Genomic DNA, 21570 nt, shown 5'->3' on the forward strand with positions numbered 1-21570 from the left:
TGTGTGAGAGTGTATGTGTGTGTGTGTGTGTGTGTGTGTGTGTGTGTGTGTGTGTGTGTGTGTGTGCTACAGTGATTTAAAATTAAAGGTGCTTCATTAGTGAAATGACTGTATACTAAATGATAAGGAACTCGGCTCAGTATTTGTTTCTGCTGTGGTTTCAATATCTGTATCAGGAATTGTGAACTTTCACAGCTATCTAAAATATCATAGTAACCTTATTTACAGCAAAATACACTTGATATATATCACTGATGAGTTACAGTACAAATAACATTAAATACTCATTACAGTATTAATATTAAATAACATAATAAAATAAAATAATATTAAAGGTTACAATTTCAGTCCAAGCCATTAAATTCAGCCTAATTTTTAGATTTTAGATTTTGAGTGTTTTCTTGTTCTGGGTTGCATAAAAACATTTAAAATTGCACATAAGGCTGTTTCACATCAACATTGAAAGGTGGCGTTAATAACTTGTTTTCAAAATAGATTTATTCAAATATACATTAATTAATGAAGACATTAACAGGTTCAGTAAAAAATATAATAAATATGTAAAATAGTGCATATATTGATCAAAATACTGCTCTCTAGAGTTACTCTTTCAAGCTGACTATCAATTTTCTGGTCATTGAATGTCTTTCCTGAGTTAAACGTTACATGAAATTGCGATAAAACTGACCACTTAAAGCTGAGACCTATTTGTTATATGTGACCCGTGCTGGCAAAATGAGTCGGGATGCGCACGGGCTAATTACAAGCTACAGGCAGAACAAGAGAAACATGTACATTTTGGTCAAATTTGAGGTTTTCATTGCACGATCCCGATACACACACACACACACACACAGAATTATAGTATTTCAAAATGTGGCTTGGCGAGTATTAATGCAAACATAACCTGTTCTGTCTAAAGTGAACGTTTGGGGAAAAACATCTGATGTGTAACATTACATTAGATCCGTGCATTACAGTAGGTCTTAATATATAGTTTATATATAGTATATATAGTTTTAAATAGGAAAAATATAGAAACTCTTTGGTCATTTTTGAGCGAGATGCTAACAGTCTAATCAGATTCAATGATCTATGCTAAGCTAAGCTAAAAGTGCTACCGCCAGACCCGGAGATCGGCTGAATGGATTCTAAAACGGTAAAACTCTGTTTAACTCTAGGGGAGTTGGAAAATTAGCCTATTTTCAAAAATAGTGGAGTGTTCTTTTAACACTTTAATATTTTACAGTTATATTAGTCTAGTTGTTCTTGCTGTGGTATTTTTGTTAAAAGCAAAGGCAAAGGTTCCTCTTGTAGGCCTAAGTGTTCTGTAGGCTGCTGATGTTTGGTTTCATGTGTCTGTAAGGACTCATTCAGCAGATGATTCTCCACAGCGACTAATGAAGGTGTCTGTGTGTCACCAACCTAACAGGCTTCTAGCTAAACCACAATCTGAGAGCCTTCAGGTGGTGTATGAGCCATATGAACGGTTCAAAGGTCAATACCAATAACTGGAGAGCAGGGCGACCGATGCGACGGCAGAGAGGCACTCATACACCACCATTCAAAAGACTTTTCTGAAAGATAATACTACTTTGGGGCCGCACAATGTTGTGGAATAAAATAAAAATAGCAAATAAAACTGACATCGCAGACTGTGACTTTATTGAATAAATGTATGCTTCACTGGTTTCAGAGTGATGCACTGCATGTATACACGTGTAGTTCATGATACAGCTTTTACTGTGAATCGATCCGTTCAGACGCTGATATCATGAGCTGCATGCGTGTAAATGAACCGGAAGCGCATATTGTTATTTGCCGACAAACCCTCGAAATAAAAGCATGATGGTTGACCGTTTAAATATTTGTCAATTAAGACATAATTAAAAATATATATATATTAGTGCTGTCAAACGATTAATCGCATCCAAAATAAAAGTTTTTGTTTACGTAATATATGTGTGTACTGTTTATTTATTATGTGTATATATAAATACACACACATGCAGTATATTTAGAAAATATTTACATGTATATATTTATATTCAAATAATTTCATTTATATATACATATTTTTAATATATAAACATAACGTATTTCTCTTAAATATATACATGCATACGTGTCTATTTATATATACGTAATAAATATACACAGTACACACACATATATATTATGTAAACAAATACTTTTATTTTGGATGCGATTAATCGCGATTAATCATTTGACATCGCTAATATATATACAACTATTTTTATTACTAAAAATAGAATAAAATAATATACATTTAATATTTAATATAAAATTAAAGTGCAATACCATAATTTTAATATTTTTATTTATAGAAGTACATAATATTAAATATTACATCAAAATAAAAATTATTACTACATTGTCATATTAAACTGGTCAAAAACAGTGGGAATGTGGGAAGTGTTTTTTGTTTGTTCGTTTACTTTGATATGGTTAATGGCCCTAATTTATCAAGTTTTTCACAAATTGTTCAGCCCTATAAGGATTTCAAGAATCCCAAGAATTAAAAAAAAAAGTTAAAAATTATTTTCAGCTTGATTAAAATAAACAATTTTCTATGCCGATGTGCTTCCCATCAAAATCCCTCCACTCACTCTAACATCTGGTAAAACTCTCTTTTCCTCAAACATTTTTTCATAACTCAATATATAAATCAAAGAAAAAAAAATATTGCAATGTCAGCTTTTTTCCAATGTTGTGCAGCCTTACATTTATTTATGCAAGGACGCCTTAAATTGATAAACATCTTGATGCCTTAAATTGAATCAAAATGTTTAAAAACCAATTCTAAACTTTTGAACGGTAGTGTATCTGAAATGCAACAACATACACCTACCCTCCACTCACTCTAACATCTGGTAAAACTCTCTTTTCCTCAAACATAACTCAATATATATATCAAAGAAAAAAAAATATTGCAATGTCAGCTTTTTTCCAATGTTGTGCAGCCTTACATTTATTTATGCAAGGACGCCTTAAATTGATAAACATCTTGATGCCTTAAATTGAATCAAAATGTTTAAAAACCAATTCTAAACTTTTGAACGGTAGTGTATCTGAAATGCAACAACATACACCTAAAAAACCAGAGTGTTTCAGAAGCGAAGCCTGATGCTGCTGATCTCAACCTGGCCGATATCAGCCGGTTTATCAATCGCTGCCGTCAATCCTCGCGTTGCCTGTGGATCCATGAGCTTTCTGAATGGCACACGGTCACGTGACCCGCTCACATGCATGTGCATAAAGCAGGTGACTGGCAGAGGTCACTAGATCTGGACTCACCGTGGACGGTGAACACATTGCTGTGCTGCGCTCCCTGTCTAGACGTCTCTCTCTTCCCTGCTCCCTTGATGAAGGGCAGCGCCGGCAGACTCGGTCTCCTCTGGTCCCCGACTAACTTCCCAGGCTGCTGCCCCATAAGGGATCACGGCGAGACGAGGACAGTCCGGTCTGCTCTTCTGTGCGGGTCATGCATCGACTGCTGGACGTCTGACTTCACAGCAGATCACGGCTTTGAAAGCTTAAAATGCATAGAAGTAAAAGAGCAGTGTGTGTTTTCAATGCACCGTGAGGGATGAAGGAGATACAGCCATCTTCAGAATCAATGCATGAGGATCCAATCCCCTTCACTGAAATCTCCAGCGCAAACACACTAAACACACAAACTCTGCCGAGCTGTCAATCACAGTGACGTCACGCTGATATGCCCATCTGACGTCATGTCGATCATTAGCTCACATATCCTGATGTGCTTTAAACTGTAGTCAGTCATCATTATTAATCACTGGAAAAGTCTTACAGTTCAATAAAAGCACAACAAGCGCTAAAACTTGAGGAGTACCTTCGGTAGTGATTGCTAGCATCTGTCGTGTCAGTCTCAGGTTACTCGAACACATCTGTATCATCTGTAAACGAGCAAATAATCGACGTCATGACGTAAATAACGTTGTTACTCGAAAAAAAAAACGCCTTTAGGTGAAGGTTCAGGTAGTTAAACACAAGTAACGTTAATAGTCGGTGTGAAATAGTGTTTAGTAGCTGTCTGAACTCCGTCAGAAACTCTCAAGCGCTGTTTTATCCCGCTTCAGCTCTCGGTTCGAGTGACTTTGATTTGTAGTGTTTAGCTGGAGTTATAGTTGTTGAAGTCTCTCGTCTCTCTGAGGCGACTGTAAACTCTCTCCTGTCGGGATCGTGTCCTCACCGAACATCCGCTGGACTCTTCCGCAGACTGTTAATGTTGATTCCCGTCATGTCTTCATTTTATTTCATAACTTTTAGCACTTTTCTTGGAGTCTTCCGTCGTCGCAGGAACCGCCATATTCACGCTCGTGACGTCACACGCCGCGCTCTTCCGCCAATAATCGCTTCAGTTCCAATTAAATAATCGCTTCAGTTCCAATAAAACAATAAAATAATAATAAATAAATAATCGCTTCAGTTCCAATAAAATAATAAAACAATAATAAATAAATAATCGCTTCAGTTCCAATAAAACAATAAAATAATAATAAATAAATAATCGCTTCAGTTCTAATAAAACAATAATAAATAAATAATCGCTTCAGTTCCAATAAAACAATAAAATAATAATAAATAAATAATCGCTTCAGTTCTAATAAAACAATAATAAATAAATAATCGCTTCAGTTCCAATAAAACAATAAAATAATAATAAATAAATAATCGCTTCAGTTCTAATAAAACAATAATAAATAAATAATCGCTTCAGTTCCAATAAAACAATAAAATAATAATAAATAAATAATCGCTTCAGTTCTAATAAAACAATAATAAATAAATAATCGCTTCAGTTCCAATAAAACAATAAAATAATAATAAATAAATAATCGCTTCAGTTCTAATAAAACAATAATAAATAAATAATCGCTTCAGTTCCAATAAAACAATAAAATAATAATAAATAAATAATCGCTTCAGTTCTAATAAAACAATAATAAATAAATAATCGCTTCAGTTCCAATAAAACAATAAAATAATAATAAATAAATAATCGCTTCAGTTCTAATAAAACAATAATAAATAAATAATCGCTTCAGTTCCAATAAAACAATAAAATAATAATAAATAAATAATCGCTTCAGTTTCAAAGGAAGCAGAATTTTTTGGTTGAAGACAAGTGTATTTACGTAATAATAAAATTATAAGAAATGTGTTTCAGTCAAGGAAAATAATAACTTTTTTTGAAGTCTTTAATAGATAATATTAATTGGAAAGAAGCATGGCTCTTACCTAATAACTTCTGTGTCCCCAACAAAGTAAAAGAATTACATTTATTTTTTTGTGCATAATAATAGGCTATATACCCCACTAATGAGATTACATCAATATCTGGTAATCCTCATTTGAAGTGTAAATGCAGTATTGAGTCTAGTGATCATCTTTTCTCAAATGTCCCCTTGTTAAGGAGTTTTGGTCTGACGTGTCAAAGTGCCTTGCTTTAAAATCCAGTTTAGACATTGATTTAACTACGTGCGACCTATTCTCTTATTTGTCTCATTGTAAACACAACACAGAATATATAGGAAATGTGTTTATTTTACTGGGAAAATATTACATTCATAAACGTCAGTTTTCTTCAACATTACCCAAATTACAGAATGTTCTTTGTGACATTAACTACTTAATTATAACACTAAAAACATATTAACACCAAAAAAGTGTCACATTTGTGATTGTGTTCATAGAAAACTCTGTAGTTTGAGCTTTTTCTTAAAGATGTTTTGTTTGGATTTTTGAAATGTGTTAATATTTGTAGACAATTTAACGTATTTGTAGATTTTTAAAAATAATGATGAAATAACTTAATCCTCCTCAAAGCTAATCCTCCTATTCACTATGCGAAATAACACAGTAAGGTTTAAAGCGCATTCCGCTGCTGTGTGTGGAGCCCTCTAGCGGCCTGAGGCTGCAGCACACGAACACACCAACAACCCTTCATCACCTGAATTAAGATTATTAAAAATAATAATCATTTTAAAGCACAGCCAGCACAAAATCAGACTTTAGCAGCTCTTTTTACTTTGAGGTCATTCTGAGGTTAAATACAGATAGCTATGACATAGTTTAATAGCTATGATACTGTTTTTGAAATCAAATCTTTGCATAGCTATGACAGGAAACACTGGCATCTAACAAAGCCTTGGAAAAACAGTTAATCTTAAAAAAATAAAGCATATACATAAACCCAAATAGTAAATAAAACAGTTATCAGATAAACGTACCCTATTCTGCGTCCTAAACTCCTGAAACATTGGGGTCTCATATTTTAGAGCAGTCAATGAAATTTGGGAAAGAAATCAATTAAATCTGTATGCAGGTGTGTGTGTGAAAATATTCAGATGTAACCCCCTTTGTAATTGTTAACATTTTCATATTATTATAATTTTAAAATAATGGTTTTCTATTTTAATATACTTTAAAATGTAATGTATTCCTGTGATCAAAGCTGAATTTAGCATCAGTGTCACATGATTCTTCAGAAATCACAGGTTTCAAAGATTAAAAAACTGATCCCAATCTTTTGAACGCCAGTGTGTCTATATATGTATATATCACATATCTACATTGTGTGGGTAGATGAAGATGCAAGTTTATAACATATTTCAAAGTTATATGAAATTGTCGCAATTTCTAGTAGCCTATAGTTTAATTTGCTTTTTTACTTCATATGACAATATGTTACATATGTGTTACTAGGATGTATGTGTGATGTCTGTGAAATATGATATATGTACATATATTACATTTGTTCATGGGTTGTTTCTGCCACAGAATAAAAAGATAATTGCAACTCTTTATATATTTGAATTGCAGGAAGATAGTCAGAATTGTAAGGAAAGACTCTGAGAAGAGAAGTCTGAATTGTGAGAAACTTGCAGTTGCAAAAAAAAAAAGGTCAGAATTGTGATAGATAAAGTTGCAACTAGCTTTTTTTCTGTGGTGGAATTACGCTTTCAATACATTTGTGCTGATACGAAGAGTGCTTTTGTTGTGCATGCTAATCATTTGACTGATCATTTGCATTTTTAATGCATTTATAAAACAAAGCTAGTTTAAGCAATTTCTCATATCATGCATATATTTTTATTTGACTCTAAATCTTTAAAACTAAAATGGGAAACCATATTTTTGATGGCAAAAATGTCAGTGTAAAAAGATTGCATGCGCTGTGCCAGAAAAGGCATGTGAAATGTAGTGTGACTGTGAAAAGGCTTTGGTTTTGATTTGTTCAAACTCATGAAGCGTTTGATTACGATCTTACATGCATCATGGCAGCTCTGTTCAGTCAGGTTTCAGTGGCAGGGTTATCTACAGCTCCTGTGTGTTTGTGGTGCTCCGCAGGGCCTCTGGACACAGACATGCAGCTGCAGGCGAGGAGCAGCTCTGAGAAAGTCCGTCAGTGTCATGCATGCTCAGGGTCAGCTGCTCACCTGTGACCAGTCCATCAGTAAACTCATGCAGGGCCTGCTGGAGGACAGATACGCCTCTGGAGCACATCTGGACTTCTGTGATTTATAGAGTTCGTGTTTAAAAGAACTGCTCGCTCTCTCTGCTCATAACCAAGTGTTTAATTGAGTGATTGAGATCATTAATGATCTGTAACTTCTGTCTGATGTGTTCTTGTGTTGTCACGATACTGGAAAACCAGAACAAATGTGACCCTGGAGCACAAAACCAGTCATAAGGGTCCATTTTATTTTTTTCATCTGGAAGCTGAATACATAAGCTTTCCATTGATTTATGGTTTGTTGGGATCGGACAATATTTGAAAATCTGGAATCTGAGGGTGCAAAAAAATCTAAATATTGAGAAAATCAACTAGTCTGGAGCGCTCAGATGACTGGGAGTCCAAACTGAGTCCATCGGCTCAAAGAGACGACGCAGAGCAGCATCAGAGACCAGAGATTGACATGAAGATGATTTAAAGAGCGTTTAAAAAGCCTGAGGATCATATTTGCTTTCACAGTTTTTTAATCATGAATGACATGCACCTGGCTTTTCTTCCTAAGACTGTGATCATGATAATCTAGTGGTATGATTTTATAGTATTCACGAAGGCCGTGTTCAAATCCTGATATAGCATCATTTTTTTATATTCAGCTAATCAAAATTGCAACTCAACTCAAATGCCAGCGATCGTCTAGTTATTTCTTGTGAAAAACACTGTAATCAGCTTTTAGATAACACTTAGGTGTTTCATTGGAAAAACCCACTTCAAATACAATTAACTGTTATTTTTGACTGTAATGACTACTGCAATGTCTTCAGACCCAGTTACTGTATAAACTCTTGAATTATTAAAGGAAGCGAGAACATGCAACATTTACAGCTTTGCTGCCGCTATTCCCGGATATTAAGAACAGTGTTGGGCTAGTTGCTCAAAAAATGTAATATATTACTCATTACTAGTTACTCCTAAAGTAATATTATTACTTTACTTATTACTTTCTGGCAACAGTAATTAGTTACATTACTTTTCTTTCACACCCCACATAAGTTGCACATCTTCCCCATAAAAGTCTTCTGAAATGTTACTAACAATATATTTCTGCCTCATCATTTCACCAAAATCCACACTGGATCGCCGTCAGAAGTTATTATAAACACTCAGTGGTGATTAATAGTAACGTTTCTGTTCAGTGTTGTATTAATCTCATTAATTGTCATGTGTAGCTTGAAGCTAATTGTAGCTATAATTTCTCTGCTATGTCCATATGTATTTTATCAAAGGAAATCATATAAATTCATAAGAAAATGTATTGCATTTTAAATTTGGTTATAATTATTTACGACAAGATATAATGTATTACAATGCACATTATGAATAATTATAATGCATTATACCCGTTAATAACCCTTTCTAATGCATTATACATAAAAGGCTTTAAGAAGTGTTACCCACTTTTCTTACAGCCTTGCAGTAAATTTACTCATCATCCTCAGATCTTCACCAGAACATCATAAAACATTTGTCTCTGACGTGTGTTTACAGGTTGTGGTTAGGACAGTCATTTAGCTTATTAAAATAAAAAGACTTGCAAATGTCCTGTTTTTGAGAAGAAACTCCCAAGTGTTGCCAGCTTTGTATACATGCCCATGGCTGGTCTGTGCTCGAAATTTAAAGGGAAAGTTCACCCAATTATGAAAATTCTATTATCATTCTGGTGTCATTTGCCTGCAATTTACTATATGCCCCCAAACCCCCTAGCAAACTAGTTTTTGGACCTCAACTCCAGTTAATATGGGACAGCTACACAGAAATCGCATTTTTTTGTTTCAAACATTCTTCCGTTTAGGGCTCCGTTGGATGCTTTTGACACAATGGGAGAGGAGTCCATGATGAATTACACTCTCTGAAAAGACAGAACTTGCAATAGTGTTCACATCACATCACCTATGAGTGACCTTGTAACTGTGAAAGAGGTAGGAAATTCATGGTACATACTGAAGGTAGATGGGACCCAAGACGCCAAAGGTTATGAAAACGTTTCCATCGTCATTCAGTTTGTCTGTGACTCTTGGATGTGTTGTCATTCACTAATCTTGTCTTAACAGAGAAAACCAGTGTGATGCCAGGAAAGAGGAAGTTTTGCAAAAGATTCTACAGGATAAACTGAACAGAGAAGTGCCATATATACCGTTTCAACCATCAGTTGCATTTGATGGTGTTGAAATAGATTTCAAGTTCACTGCTTTGATGGTTCATAAGATTCTCCTCCTCTTTGACCTCTTTGACCGTGCAAACGAGATCCTTCAGATCAAAGCAAACGAACTGCATACTGGCCTAAACCTTGTGCATAGTGTGTGTGTGTGTGTGTGTGTGTGTGTGTGTGTGCATTCAAAATCTCTTGAGTTTGAAGCATTGTGGGCACAATGCAATGATGGGCATCAAGCAAGTTCGTCCAAATGCAGAAAATACATGAGTAAAGGTCTCAAGTAGTTTGTAGTGAGAAGCTCCGTTGCACAGAGCAATGAAGCAGATGAGACAAAATGTGATGAAATGCACTTAAACAGAGGATTTCTCTCAGAGTTTAATAGCTGCAGTCAAGCTATCATCAATACAGCACTAGTAATATCCGCTTCTATGTATTAGCCATACAAATATCTAGCGGCTATACAAACTTGGTTTACAAAAAGTAGGTGATGAGTCATTGTGGTTGGTGGGCGGCTCCACCTGAGATGATGTCACTCTTCTGTGAGCGTTTCATTGGTGGAGTCTGTAGGGGTGGGCGTGGTTTGACAGGTGTAGCAGCTTTAGCAGAAGATCTTGGCTGCTGGCAGGTGGAGCTGGGGCTGGACCGTCAGCGTCTCCATCCACACACGACTGATCCATACTGCAGCCCTCTGAGTTATGTACAAACCATCGATTACAGTTAGGTGGATACACATTCTCTAGATTTATTTGTAATCTTACCAGGTAAATCACTGAATAATTTCCTATGAATTAGTGAAATCTCTTGTTTTCTTTATTCATATTGTCATTTATGTCCACCACCCAGTTTTTACTAAAGCTTTCCTCTTTTATCAACTCTAATACCTTTTAGTGTCCCATCACAATCATTTTGTGATTTCTTTGCATGATAATAGCCATGATTACAAATCTAAATTTCAGCTCAAAAATTATACTTAAGTGAAAGCAGATACTGAGTGAAAACTTGAGTGAAAGAGAAAAAGTACATCTTTAAATTGTATTTAAGCATTTAAAATGTAAACGTAACATAGCAAAAAAAACTTTTTTTTTAAACAAGAATCATTTTAAATCATCTTCTCGATGCAAAGTCAGTTAAACTGCAAAGCTCAATATGCTTCTTCAAATCTGATTATCATAGAAATTTCCAAGATGAAAGTGCATGCTTGACATACAGAAACAAACATGGGTTCTCACACATCAAGCATGTATGTTTGAACTTTCATTTATCATATTTGATGTACGTAAGATGGAAGAAAACAATCTGCAAACATTTGTTAAAAAAAGTTAAAATAAAATTATAAGAGGTAAAAAGTACAGGGTTTTTTTTCAGTCTTAAGATTTTTCTTTTATGCCAAAAATCATTAGGATATTAAGTAAAGATCATGTTCCATGAAGATATTTTGTAAAGTTCCTACCGTAAATATATCAAAACTTAATTTTTGATTAGTAATATGCATTGCTAAGAACTTAATTTGGACAACTTTAAAGATGATTTTCTCAATATTTAGATTTTTTTGCACCCTCAGATTCCAGATTTTCAAATATTGTCCTAGCCTAACAAACCATACATCAATGGAAAGCTTATCTATTCAGCTTTCAGATGATGTATACATCTCAATTTTAAAAAACTGACCCTTATGACTGGTTTTGTGGTCCATGGTCACATATAGTAATCAAGTCTAAATTGCTCTCGAGTAAAATACAAATCCCCCAAAATAATACTTTAGTACAGTCATCAAGTAAAATTACTTTTTTTTAAGATATGAAATGGGTAAAGCTGACCTGAGTCACAGCAGACCCGGGGAGCAGCGCAGCGTCCCTCATAACCGCAAGCTTTTCCAGGTGCTTCACAAGGAGAAGGAAGAAAGTCTTCCTCCAGACAGCGGAGTGTTTCTGGAGAGCCAACCAAGCAGCCGATACCTTCACCACAGCAGATACTGGGACCAAAACACCGACCACGATCGCCAGGACCACATGACATGCACTGCAGAGAACAAGGAAATTAAAGCTCAGTTGTTCAGTTTAAGGTCAGGAAGTGTATAAACGCACCTGTCGAGATGGCCAATCCTGTACGGCTCGTTTTCCTCCGATGGGGCAGTTAGAGATGTAACAGGCCGAGCAAACGGACAGCAGACACAGCAGACCGACCACTGAGAGCAGACCTCCAGACATATCTGTGCCAGAGACACAAAAATAACACAACAACTCTAAATATTACAGTACTCTTAATAAAGATGCTGTACTTACTTTACCGAGGCTGAAATTGAGAGCTAGAGAAGCGATTCAGCTTTTAAGCAGTGATGTTCATTTGTACACTGTGAGGAGACTCTTTTTATACCTGTTTGCTGCGTGATTTTATCACGTTATTACCTGTTAGCTACAATCAAGGAGTCTTAGCCATCTAAATGATAATGATGTGACCTGATTAGGTCAGTGAACTGGTCACTACGTTGTCCAGTAACAGGGATGTGTGTTATTAACGGCCCGTGATGTGGCATAACATCAGACAGGTGAATTAACACAGGACTATTCATTGTAGAGCTTTCTGAAATTTCACTCTTAAAAAATAAAGTTTCTGAAACTGGGGTTTTCACAGCAGTGCCATAAAAGAACCATTTGGGTTCCCAAACAACCTTCCAGTGAACAGCTCTTCACTGAAGAACCATGTTTTCTTATCGTGGAGAATATTTTAATAATCTTAAGAACCTTTTCCAGTCTAAAGAACCTTTTGGGCAATGGAAAGTTTCCATGGATTTTCTTCACGGAACCATTGATGCCAATAAAGAACTTTTATTTTTAACAATGTTGGTTTTTGACTACATGCATCAGAGACAATGGACAGCATAAAGTTATTTCTCACTTTTTAACCTAAAAACATTAAACATACAGTATGCAAAAACATTGGTCATTGCTGAGTTCCAATTATATTAAGTGTAAAGTTAAAGTATGTTGATCAGTTTAACCCCCAAACTATTAGTCTTGCTGTGTTTTCTAGTTGAATGAAACCACTCCTTTTCAAGACACATATGCTTTGTATCTTTGACTTGTTGATTAATTGGTCAACAGTTATTAGATTCCACCATCAAAGCTCATACTGTCTCATATCGGACACAGGTGTCCCCCAGGGCTCGGTCCTGGGCCCTCTGCTATTCATGCAAAACACCCTTGACTGTGTCACCAGGCATTTAAACAACCATGTCATCAAGGTGACTCATGATTGTTGAGACTTCTGTGCATATAAAGCCTGTGAAAACCATATATGTTCTGCAATGTGTCTATTATATCAGACAAACAAATACTAAATTAGACAATAAATCCACTGCCATGTTCTTGAATACATGACATGTTCTGACGTGTTTAGATGTAACTCGTGGCAGAGTAATGAGCCGCTTGACTCAAGGGAATAATGAATGCTGAAGTGATTAGCCCGTAGAGTCACACGTTAATAACAGAATTGTCACAATGAACACGTCCTCCCTGCTTTTTATTCATTCATCTCTGATTAGCCTTTAATAGGTCACATATCCCTTTGATTTAATCTAATTATAGAATTATTACCCCGGGTGAACATAGGCAGCCACTGATTGAAAGTCACATGCTGCTTTTACCACACTGAACCAGTTGCATAGTTATTGGTTCATTTGAATGAGGAAATATAGCAGCTGAACATATTTCTTTAAAGGGGTCATATGATGCTATTTTAAAGATCATTATTTTGTGTATTTGGTGTAACAGAATATGTTGACATGCTTTAATGTTCAAAAAACACATTATTTTTAAAATACTGTACATTATTGTAGGTCCTCTATGCCCCGCCTCTCTCAAACGCTTCGTTTTCAACAAAGTCCCTCCTTCTGAGCTGGAAACTGTTATGCTGCTTAATATTTTTTTGGAAACTGTGATACTTTTTTTTCAGAATTCTTTGATAAATAAAGTTAAAAAGAACAGTGTTTATTCAAAATCGAAATCTTTTTTTCTAACAATATATGTCTTTACCATCACTTTTTATCAATTTAACACATCCTTGCTGAATAAAAGTATTAATTTCTTTTAAAAAAAAGAAAGAAAAAAATTTCTGATGCCAAACTTTTGAATAGTAGTGTATAATGTAACACAAAATGTTCTCTTTTATTTCTGTTTCTTCTTGTCACAGGGCCGTGTGGAGGTGGAGGCTGGGAGCGAGAATATGAAGTTTGAGACGGATCCGTTCTCTTTCTATGGAGTCATGGCTCTCAGCGCTTTAACACTAGGTGAGACAAACACACACATCACGATCACAAACACTCTACAACATGCATATACACTGCTGTGTGTTCATATATGTGACCCTGGAGCACAAAACCAGTCATAAGGGTCGATTTTTTGAAATTGAGATTTATACGTCATCTGAAAGATGAATAAATAAGCTCTCCATTGATGTATGGTTTGTTAGGATAGGACAATATTTGAAAATCTGGAATCTGAGGGTGCAAAAAAATCTAAATACTGAGAAAATCAACTTTAAAGTTGTCCAAATGAAGTTCTTAGCAATGCATATTACTAATCAAAAATTAAGTTTTGATATATTTACAGTAGGAAATGTACAAAATATCTTCATGGAACATGATCTTTACTTAATATCCTAATGATTTTTGGCATAAAAGAAAAATGTATAATTTTGACCCATACAATGTATTTTTGGCTATTGCTACAAATATACCCCAGCGACTTAAGACTGCTTTTGTGCTGCAGGGTCACATATATCAATCACTAAAGTAAAGATCATATCCTACACTCTCTTTAGGGATGAGCAGGAGCTGGTCTTGTTTGTGAGTCTGTGTGTGCATTATACTAAACACCACGTTATTACAGAGTTCAACAACAGATGGGAAAACACTTTAAAGCACTAATCACTCATAATAATCTCACGTGGGATATTGGGACTTTTCCAGGCCACCCAACTCTTCCTGTTGGGCTTTGAAAAAGCAGTCGATCGCCGCCCTCTAGTTGCCTTTCTCTGTCCATAAATGAAAATTGTGATCACTTTCTCAGCCTCGTGTTGTTCCAAACCCGTATGACATTTCACAGGAGATTGTAGGCGAGATGTGGATGCTGCTCTTTGTCAGAGAATAAAAGTAAATGGAATCTCCAGAAAAAAACATCATAAGTATTTTATACTGCTCTTGCAGTATTGCATGTGTCTTGAAGCAATAAGACAGCTTTGGACCACAGTTCATCTGAAATCTGCTCTGCTGTAGCTCTCGTATCTCGTTCACTCTTTCACTTATTCACACATATATGAACACAGTCAGTTGCTGCTGGTGTTATAGTCTCTTCTGCTCATCAAGGCTGTATTTATTTGATCAAAAATACAGAAAAAAGCATAATATTGTGAAATATTTTTGCAATTTCTAATATTGGTTTCTTATTTTAATATATATTAAACTGTAATGTATTTCTGTGATGCGCAGCTGTATTTTCAGCATCATTACTCCAGTCTTCAGTGTCACATGATCTTCAGAAATCATTCTAATATGCTGATTTGCTGCTTAAGAAACATTTCTGATTATTATCAATGCTGAAAACACTTGTGCTGCACAATATTTTTGTGGAAATGTTTGTTTTTTTCAGGATTTTTGAGTTTCCCAAACTTTTAAACGCTAGAGCTGATGTTCCTGCATTGTCTCGACAGTTTTATAAAATCACAGAAATCTGTTTAATTTTTTCCCCCAGTTCAGTTTTTATTTATTCATTTTTCCAAATTCAAGTTTTTCTGGATTCCGTTTCTGTTTGAATTTTTCTTGACTCTGTTTTAATCATTAAATTAAATGTTATTAATCAAAAAGCATGTCTAATTAACTGAAATCATGAAAGTTACACAGTTTAACAGAATTTATTAAAATATTTTTTTTTTCTCAAATTCATTTTATTTTCACCAAATTCTGTTTTCCATAAATTTTCTGGTTTCCATTTCAATGGTTAATTTTAATAATCAAAGGCATCTCTAATTAATTTGATTAAAATAACTTTATAATTTTTTAGGTTTTTTTCTTTCTTCAAAAACTGTTGTATATTTACATTTTTCTGGTAAAGAGTTGAATTTTTTTACATTCTTCTATGAATCACAAAGGGATATCTTGGCCACTGTAAAAAACAAACAAACAACAAATTAGAATGATAACTGGGGCTGTGAAGCCATAAAAGTGGTCAATATGAATCATATCTTATATTTAATGGGCTCTGTGTTTATTTAGGGCTGAGCTGCAGCTTTAACTCTCTTCTCTGAACCTCTCCACACCCTGTGAACCTCGTAGAGTTCTCTCCATCAGTGCCTTGCAGATGCTACACTTTCACTCGATAGCTTTGTGTTGGCCTTGGTTGGGAGATGATAAAAAGAGCTCAACAAAGAGAGGAATGTGATATTGATACAAACCAAGCTCAAATCTGTGATTTACGTGTACGAGAAACGTGTACAGAATAAATACGCAGGGAGCATGGAAACATGGAAAAACTATGAACTGTTGATCCTTTATATGCCAGCAGGAAAAAATACATCCCAGTCGTTTCAGCAGTTTTGCAAAAGAAAAGCTGTCAGCAGATGAGAACGCTGTGCGTCATTGTATGAGAGTATGTTTTTCTGATTATTAACTGGAAATGAACAACGTTGATGAGGCAGAAGGACATGATTCAGTGTGATATTGTGGACTGACTTCATTTACCACATCTCTGTGTCCCTTATTAACTTTAAACAATTCTACAGACCTCAGCAGTAAGCCTCTGGCTGTAAAATCACTTTCATAATTTAGGGAAATAGAAAAATAGATTTTTTTCTACAAACAGAATTTTTTATTTTTAAATGAACTTACCTGCCACGGCATGTTGGCTGCATTACATTACATTATTTTATTTTATGTTATTTTATTTTATTTTATTTTATTTTATTATTTTATTTTATTTTATTTTAAACTTTACTCATCATATTGCAGAGTTCTATATTTGTTTTATTTTTCCCCAAATTCGGTTTAATTTATTTATTTCCCAAATTCAGTTTTTTTCCCTTTTTTTTAATTTCATTTTTTTAATTTCATGTTTTAATTTTTCAGTTTTAATGGTTAAATTAAATTGTATTTATCAAAAAGCATCTCTAATGAATTGAAATCATGAAAGTTACACAATTTAACAGGAATTTCTTTTTTTAAAGGCCCTATGAAATACATTAACTTTTTTCTCAAATTCAGTTTTATTTGTTTTTATTCAGTTTTATTTATTTTTATTTCAGCTTTACTCATTTCTATTCAAAAGTTTGGGGTCGTAAGATTTCTAATGTTTTTATGCTCGCCAAGGTCGCATTTATTTTATCAAAAATGCAGCAAAACAGAAATTTTGTGAAAGCTCTGGCCGACCTGCAGTTCGTGAAGGTGACGATATGCACTGAAATTATTAGGATGAAAATTAATTTTGGGTTTAGGAGGGCAGAAACGGTGAAGTTGAATTAATTAGCGCTTCTCTGCTTGATGCATTTAGACCATGTGAGTGTCTGTTTTGTGTTTCTTGTTTTTAATTGCTTTTCATTTTGATGAACTGAGACGCTTTAGTCTGTGCTGATGCATTGAAACATTATTTGTAGGGCACTTAGTTTTGTAAACATGTCACATGATGTTACAATAATGGACTATTTCACCCATAAATGAAATTTGTTAGAAATGTACTTACCTTCAGTTCATCTGAGATTAGGATGAGTTTGTTTCTTCATCAGGTTTGTAGAAATGTAGCACTGCATCAGTGTCTCAGCAATGGATGCTCTGCAGTGAATGGGTGCCGTCAGAATGAGAGTCCAAACAGCTGATAAAAACATCACAATAATCCACAAGTAATCCACAGCACTCCAGTCCATCAGTTAACATCTGGAGAAGACAAAAACTGAAACTAATCCAGCATTAAGACGTTTTTATCTAAAATACATAGAGTCCATAATCCATAATAACGCTTCCTCCAGTGAAAAAGTGTTCTGGTCTGAATCAGGAGAGAAATCTGCACAGATCAAGCAGCGTTTAAACAGCTCGAAACACATATGTGGCTGGATTCTGATGTGAGAGACAACAGCAGATGGACTTTTTCACTGGAGGAAGCGTTATTATGGATTATGGACTCTATGTATTTTAGATAAAAACGTCTTAATGCTGGATTAGTTTCAGCTTTTGTCTTCTCCAGATGTTAACTGATGGACTGGAGTGCTGTGGATTACTTGTGGATTATTGTGATGTTTTTATCAGCTGTTTGGACTCTCATTCTGACGGCACCCATTCACTGCAAAGCATCCATTGCTGAGACACTGATGCAGTGCTACATTTCTACAAACCTGATGAAGAAACAAACTCATCCTGATCTCGGATGCACTGAGGTTGAGCACATTTTCAGCAGCTTTTCATTATTGGCTGAACTATTTCTATAAACATGACTAAACATCATATGTGGAGAGGAACAGTAGAGTCGGTACGATAAGAGCTTCAACCGCAGAACAGCTTGCAACAATACGTCACATAATGTTACATTTACCTCAGAAAAGCCAGTCAATCCTCATAGCTTGATAACCATCTAGAAAAATTAATCTAAAATGGTGCATTTTGTTATAATAAATATTCATAATATTTTTATTAACCTGTTGTCTTCATTAAATTCAAGAGCTTTTATTGTCATATTTACTAGTACAGTGAAATTCTTACTTTGTTTACTCCTCTGGAGAATGACAGAGTAGAAAGGGAACAAACATAACTTACAAGGACAATAAAAATTATAAATTATAACATAAAATAAATAATAGCAAAAAAAGAAAGCAATGAAAGAGAAACAGAACCTGTATGCAAATTAAAAAAACGATTGACAATAAAAAGTATTAAAAGCTGCAGTGCAAGTAACAATGAAGTGAGAATTTTAAGATGTCAAGTGGTGTTAGTTTTAGTGTTTAAGATGAGTGTATGATGGTAAAGTGCAGATTATTAATGAATGCTTGAATAAATATGCCCTAAAACAGCCACCGTTTAAATGTTATATTTCAACAATTTATTGGGCTAGAAGCATAATTATATTATTAAAAACCAATGATGTATCATTACTGTGGGGTTTTAAATAAATGTAATGACTTAATTACACGTTTTTTGTCTGAAAGAAAACTTGCAATCATTTCAGCGCATCACAAATGTGACCCTGGAGCACAAAACCAGTCATAAGGGTCCATTTAGATTTATAACTAATCTGAAAGCTGAATAAATAATCTTTCCATTGATGTATGGTTTGTTAAGATAGAACAATATTTGAAAATCTGGAATCTGAGGGTGCAAAAAAATCTAAATATTGAGAAAATCATCTTTAAAGTTGTCCAAATTAAGTTCTTAGCAATGCATATTACTAATCAAAAATTAAGTTTTGATATATTTACGGTAGGAAATGTACTAAATATCTTCATGGAACATGATCTTTACTTAATATCCTAATGATTTTTGGCATAAAAGAAAAATGTATAATTTTGACCCATACAATGTATTGTTGGCTATTGCTACAAATATACCCCAGCGACTTAACACTGGGTTTGTGCTGCAGGGTCACATATGAGGTTTATTCCTTCATCCATCGAAAACTGTGGAGTCTCTGACATGGCTGATGTTTCACCTGTGTTTCTGCAGATCACACGCTCTCAATATCAGCACGGTCTGATGGCGTCTCGGCTGGACAGTTCCCCGCAGTCTCCAGACAACAGCACAACATCTGCTCTGCATCTGTCTCCAGAAAACACAGACGAGACAACCTCGTTCCTCAACGAACAGAACAGCCAAACACAGCACACATAACGACACCCGTATCCCACAATCCTGCTGGACGTGAAGCACTTCTCCCATTAAGACGTTGTGTAACACTTTGTGCAAGATGAAAAAACAAAGACGCCAAAGCGTATCTGGACTGAGAAAGGCCCCTGTTTCAGACGGACTGTGTCTGGGGCATTTTATAGACTGCGAATAGAGACCTTTCTACAGATGAAGATGTTTATTTTGTAATTTTTCTATTGAGGTTGATCAGAAATGTCAACGAGGGAAACTGCAGATGCCTTTTTATTTTGTTATGTTAGTCTGTAACATATAATTGTACCAAATTCTGTGTGTGTGTGTGTGTGTATGAGTGTGTGTGTGAGTGTGAGTGTGTGTATGAGTGTGTGTGTGTGTGTGTATGAGTGTGTGTGTGAGTGAGTGTGTGTGTGTGTGTGTATGAGTGTGTGTGTGAGTGAGTGTGTGTGTGTGTGTGTATGAGTGTGTGTGTGAGTGAGTGTGTGTGTGTGTGTGTATGAGTGTGTGTGTGAGTGAGTGTGTGTGTGTGTGTGTATGAGTGTGTGTGTGAGTGAGTGTGTGTGTGTGTGTGTATGAGTGTGTGTGTGAGTGAGTGTGTGTGTGTGTGTGTATGAGTGTGTGTGTGAGTGAGTGTGTGTGTGTGTGTGTATGAGTGTGTGTGTGAGTGAGTGTGTGTGTGTGTGTGTATGAGTGTGTGTGTGAGTGAGTGTGTGTGTGTGTGTGTATGAGTGTGTGTGTGAGTGAGTGTGTGTGTGTGTGTGTATGAGTGTGTGTGTGAGTGAGTGAGTGAGTGTGTGTGTGCGCGTTTTTGTGACAAATGAGGACATAAATGTATAATGTATAATGTTGTCATTTGTATAATGACAAAGGTATGACAGGTATTACAAGGAGAAGGTGACTTTTTACTTTTTTACCCCATGTCCCCACTTTTCAAAACGCTTATAAATCACACAGAATGGAGTGTATTGAAAATCTGAAATAGCACAAAGTTTCCTGTGAGGGGTAGGTTTAGGGGTAGGGTTGGTGTAGGGCTGTGTGTGTGTGTGTGTGCGTGTGCGTGCGCGTGCGTGTTTGTGTTTGTGTGTGTGTGTATGAGTCAGATTTGGCCGTTGCAGCACAAGCAACATCTCAGGGAGACGGAGAGCCACTGAGCTTCACACTAACTGCATGTTCAGTGATTCCCGCTGATTTACGTGAACCCATGATCAAAAAAAGTGAAGCATGCTGTTGTCAAATGCACCCAAGATGCACATGGCATCCGCTTGTCGTTTTTCCGTCAGATAATTATGTGACAGTGTTTGTGTGTCCTTTTGAAATGAATGCATTGACTTTTTTACTCCAAAGAGAACAAGTGTTTGTCATTGTAGTTCCAAAACAGGCAGAACACTCAGCAGACCATCATCATGGACCCCATCAGCATACAGCCGGTGAGTCCCATGAATCTAGTCAATCTCAACAGTTTATACCAAGTGTAGGTCGAGCAGACAGCGACTTTCAGCTCAGAGCGCAGCCGAGCCCAGGACTCTGATAGTGGGCGACTCCATTATCAGAAACATCAGTAGCAGAAATTCAGCAACTTTCTGCTTTCCTCAAGCAACAGTTTCTGATTTGAACAAGGAACTTTGGAAAATTCTAATGAAGCACAAGACTGCAAATCGAATCATCATCCATGTGGGGAAGAATGATATTCGGAAAGAGCAGTCAGAACTCCTTAAGAAGGACTTCAGTGAACTCTTTGAAACACTTCGAAGACTTAAAGTTCAGTCGTTCATCATTGGGCCACTCCCAGCAAGGGGAACTAACATGTTTTCACGTTTGCTTGGGCTGAACACATGGCTACAAAGAATCTGCAGCTTAAAAGGAGTCAATTTCATCGATAACTTCAGTCATTGGATTTGGAAACAAAGATGAAGTTCTCAAGGTGAATGCATACATCGCAAACTAAGAAGAGCCAAAGCCCCGGCCCCCATCATGTACACCTTCTACAGAGGCACCATCGAGAGCATT

At 35.6% G+C, this 21570-nt stretch overlaps 2 protein-coding genes across 3 annotated transcripts in view; both read right to left on the reverse strand.

Annotated features, from left to right (window-relative positions):
- Positions 1-4362, reverse strand: part of LOC107670387 (tyrosine-protein kinase ABL1-like) — a 41222-nt gene extending 36860 nt beyond the window's left edge. Inside the window, exons 1-2 of the mRNA XM_016462969.1 lie at positions 3878-4362; positions 3319-3556 (exon numbers count right to left, since the gene is read on the reverse strand). Of these exons, the coding sequence (XP_016318455.1) occupies positions 3319-3454 (136 nt within the window). The 5' untranslated portion in view covers positions 3455-3556; positions 3878-4362. The remainder of the gene's footprint in view (positions 1-3318; positions 3557-3877) is intronic.
- A 5889-nt stretch (positions 4363-10251) lies between these two features.
- LOC107670390 (isotocin-neurophysin IT 1) lies at positions 10252-12054 on the reverse strand. Of its 2 annotated transcripts, none has more exons than XM_016462979.1 (4): positions 12001-12054; positions 11798-11922; positions 11531-11732; positions 10252-10401 (listed from the first exon to the last, which is right to left on the reverse strand). In XM_016462979.1, exons 2-4 carry the CDS (start codon positions 11918-11920, stop codon positions 10262-10264), a joined length of 465 nt encoding a protein of 154 aa, XP_016318465.1. In that variant the 5' UTR covers positions 11921-11922; positions 12001-12054; the 3' UTR covers positions 10252-10261. The 2 variants fall into 2 exon arrangements, with proteins under 2 accessions (XP_016318465.1, XP_016318464.1); XM_016462978.1 differs by having other exon boundaries at positions 11996-12054.
- Between the last annotated feature and the right edge of the window lie 9516 nt (positions 12055-21570).

This window comes from Sinocyclocheilus anshuiensis, unplaced genomic scaffold (assembly GCF_001515605.1).
Source record: "Sinocyclocheilus anshuiensis isolate Anshui unplaced genomic scaffold, SAMN03320099.WGS_v1.1 scaffold1021, whole genome shotgun sequence".
NCBI classification, from domain to species: Eukaryota; Metazoa; Chordata; class Actinopteri; order Cypriniformes; family Cyprinidae; genus Sinocyclocheilus; species Sinocyclocheilus anshuiensis.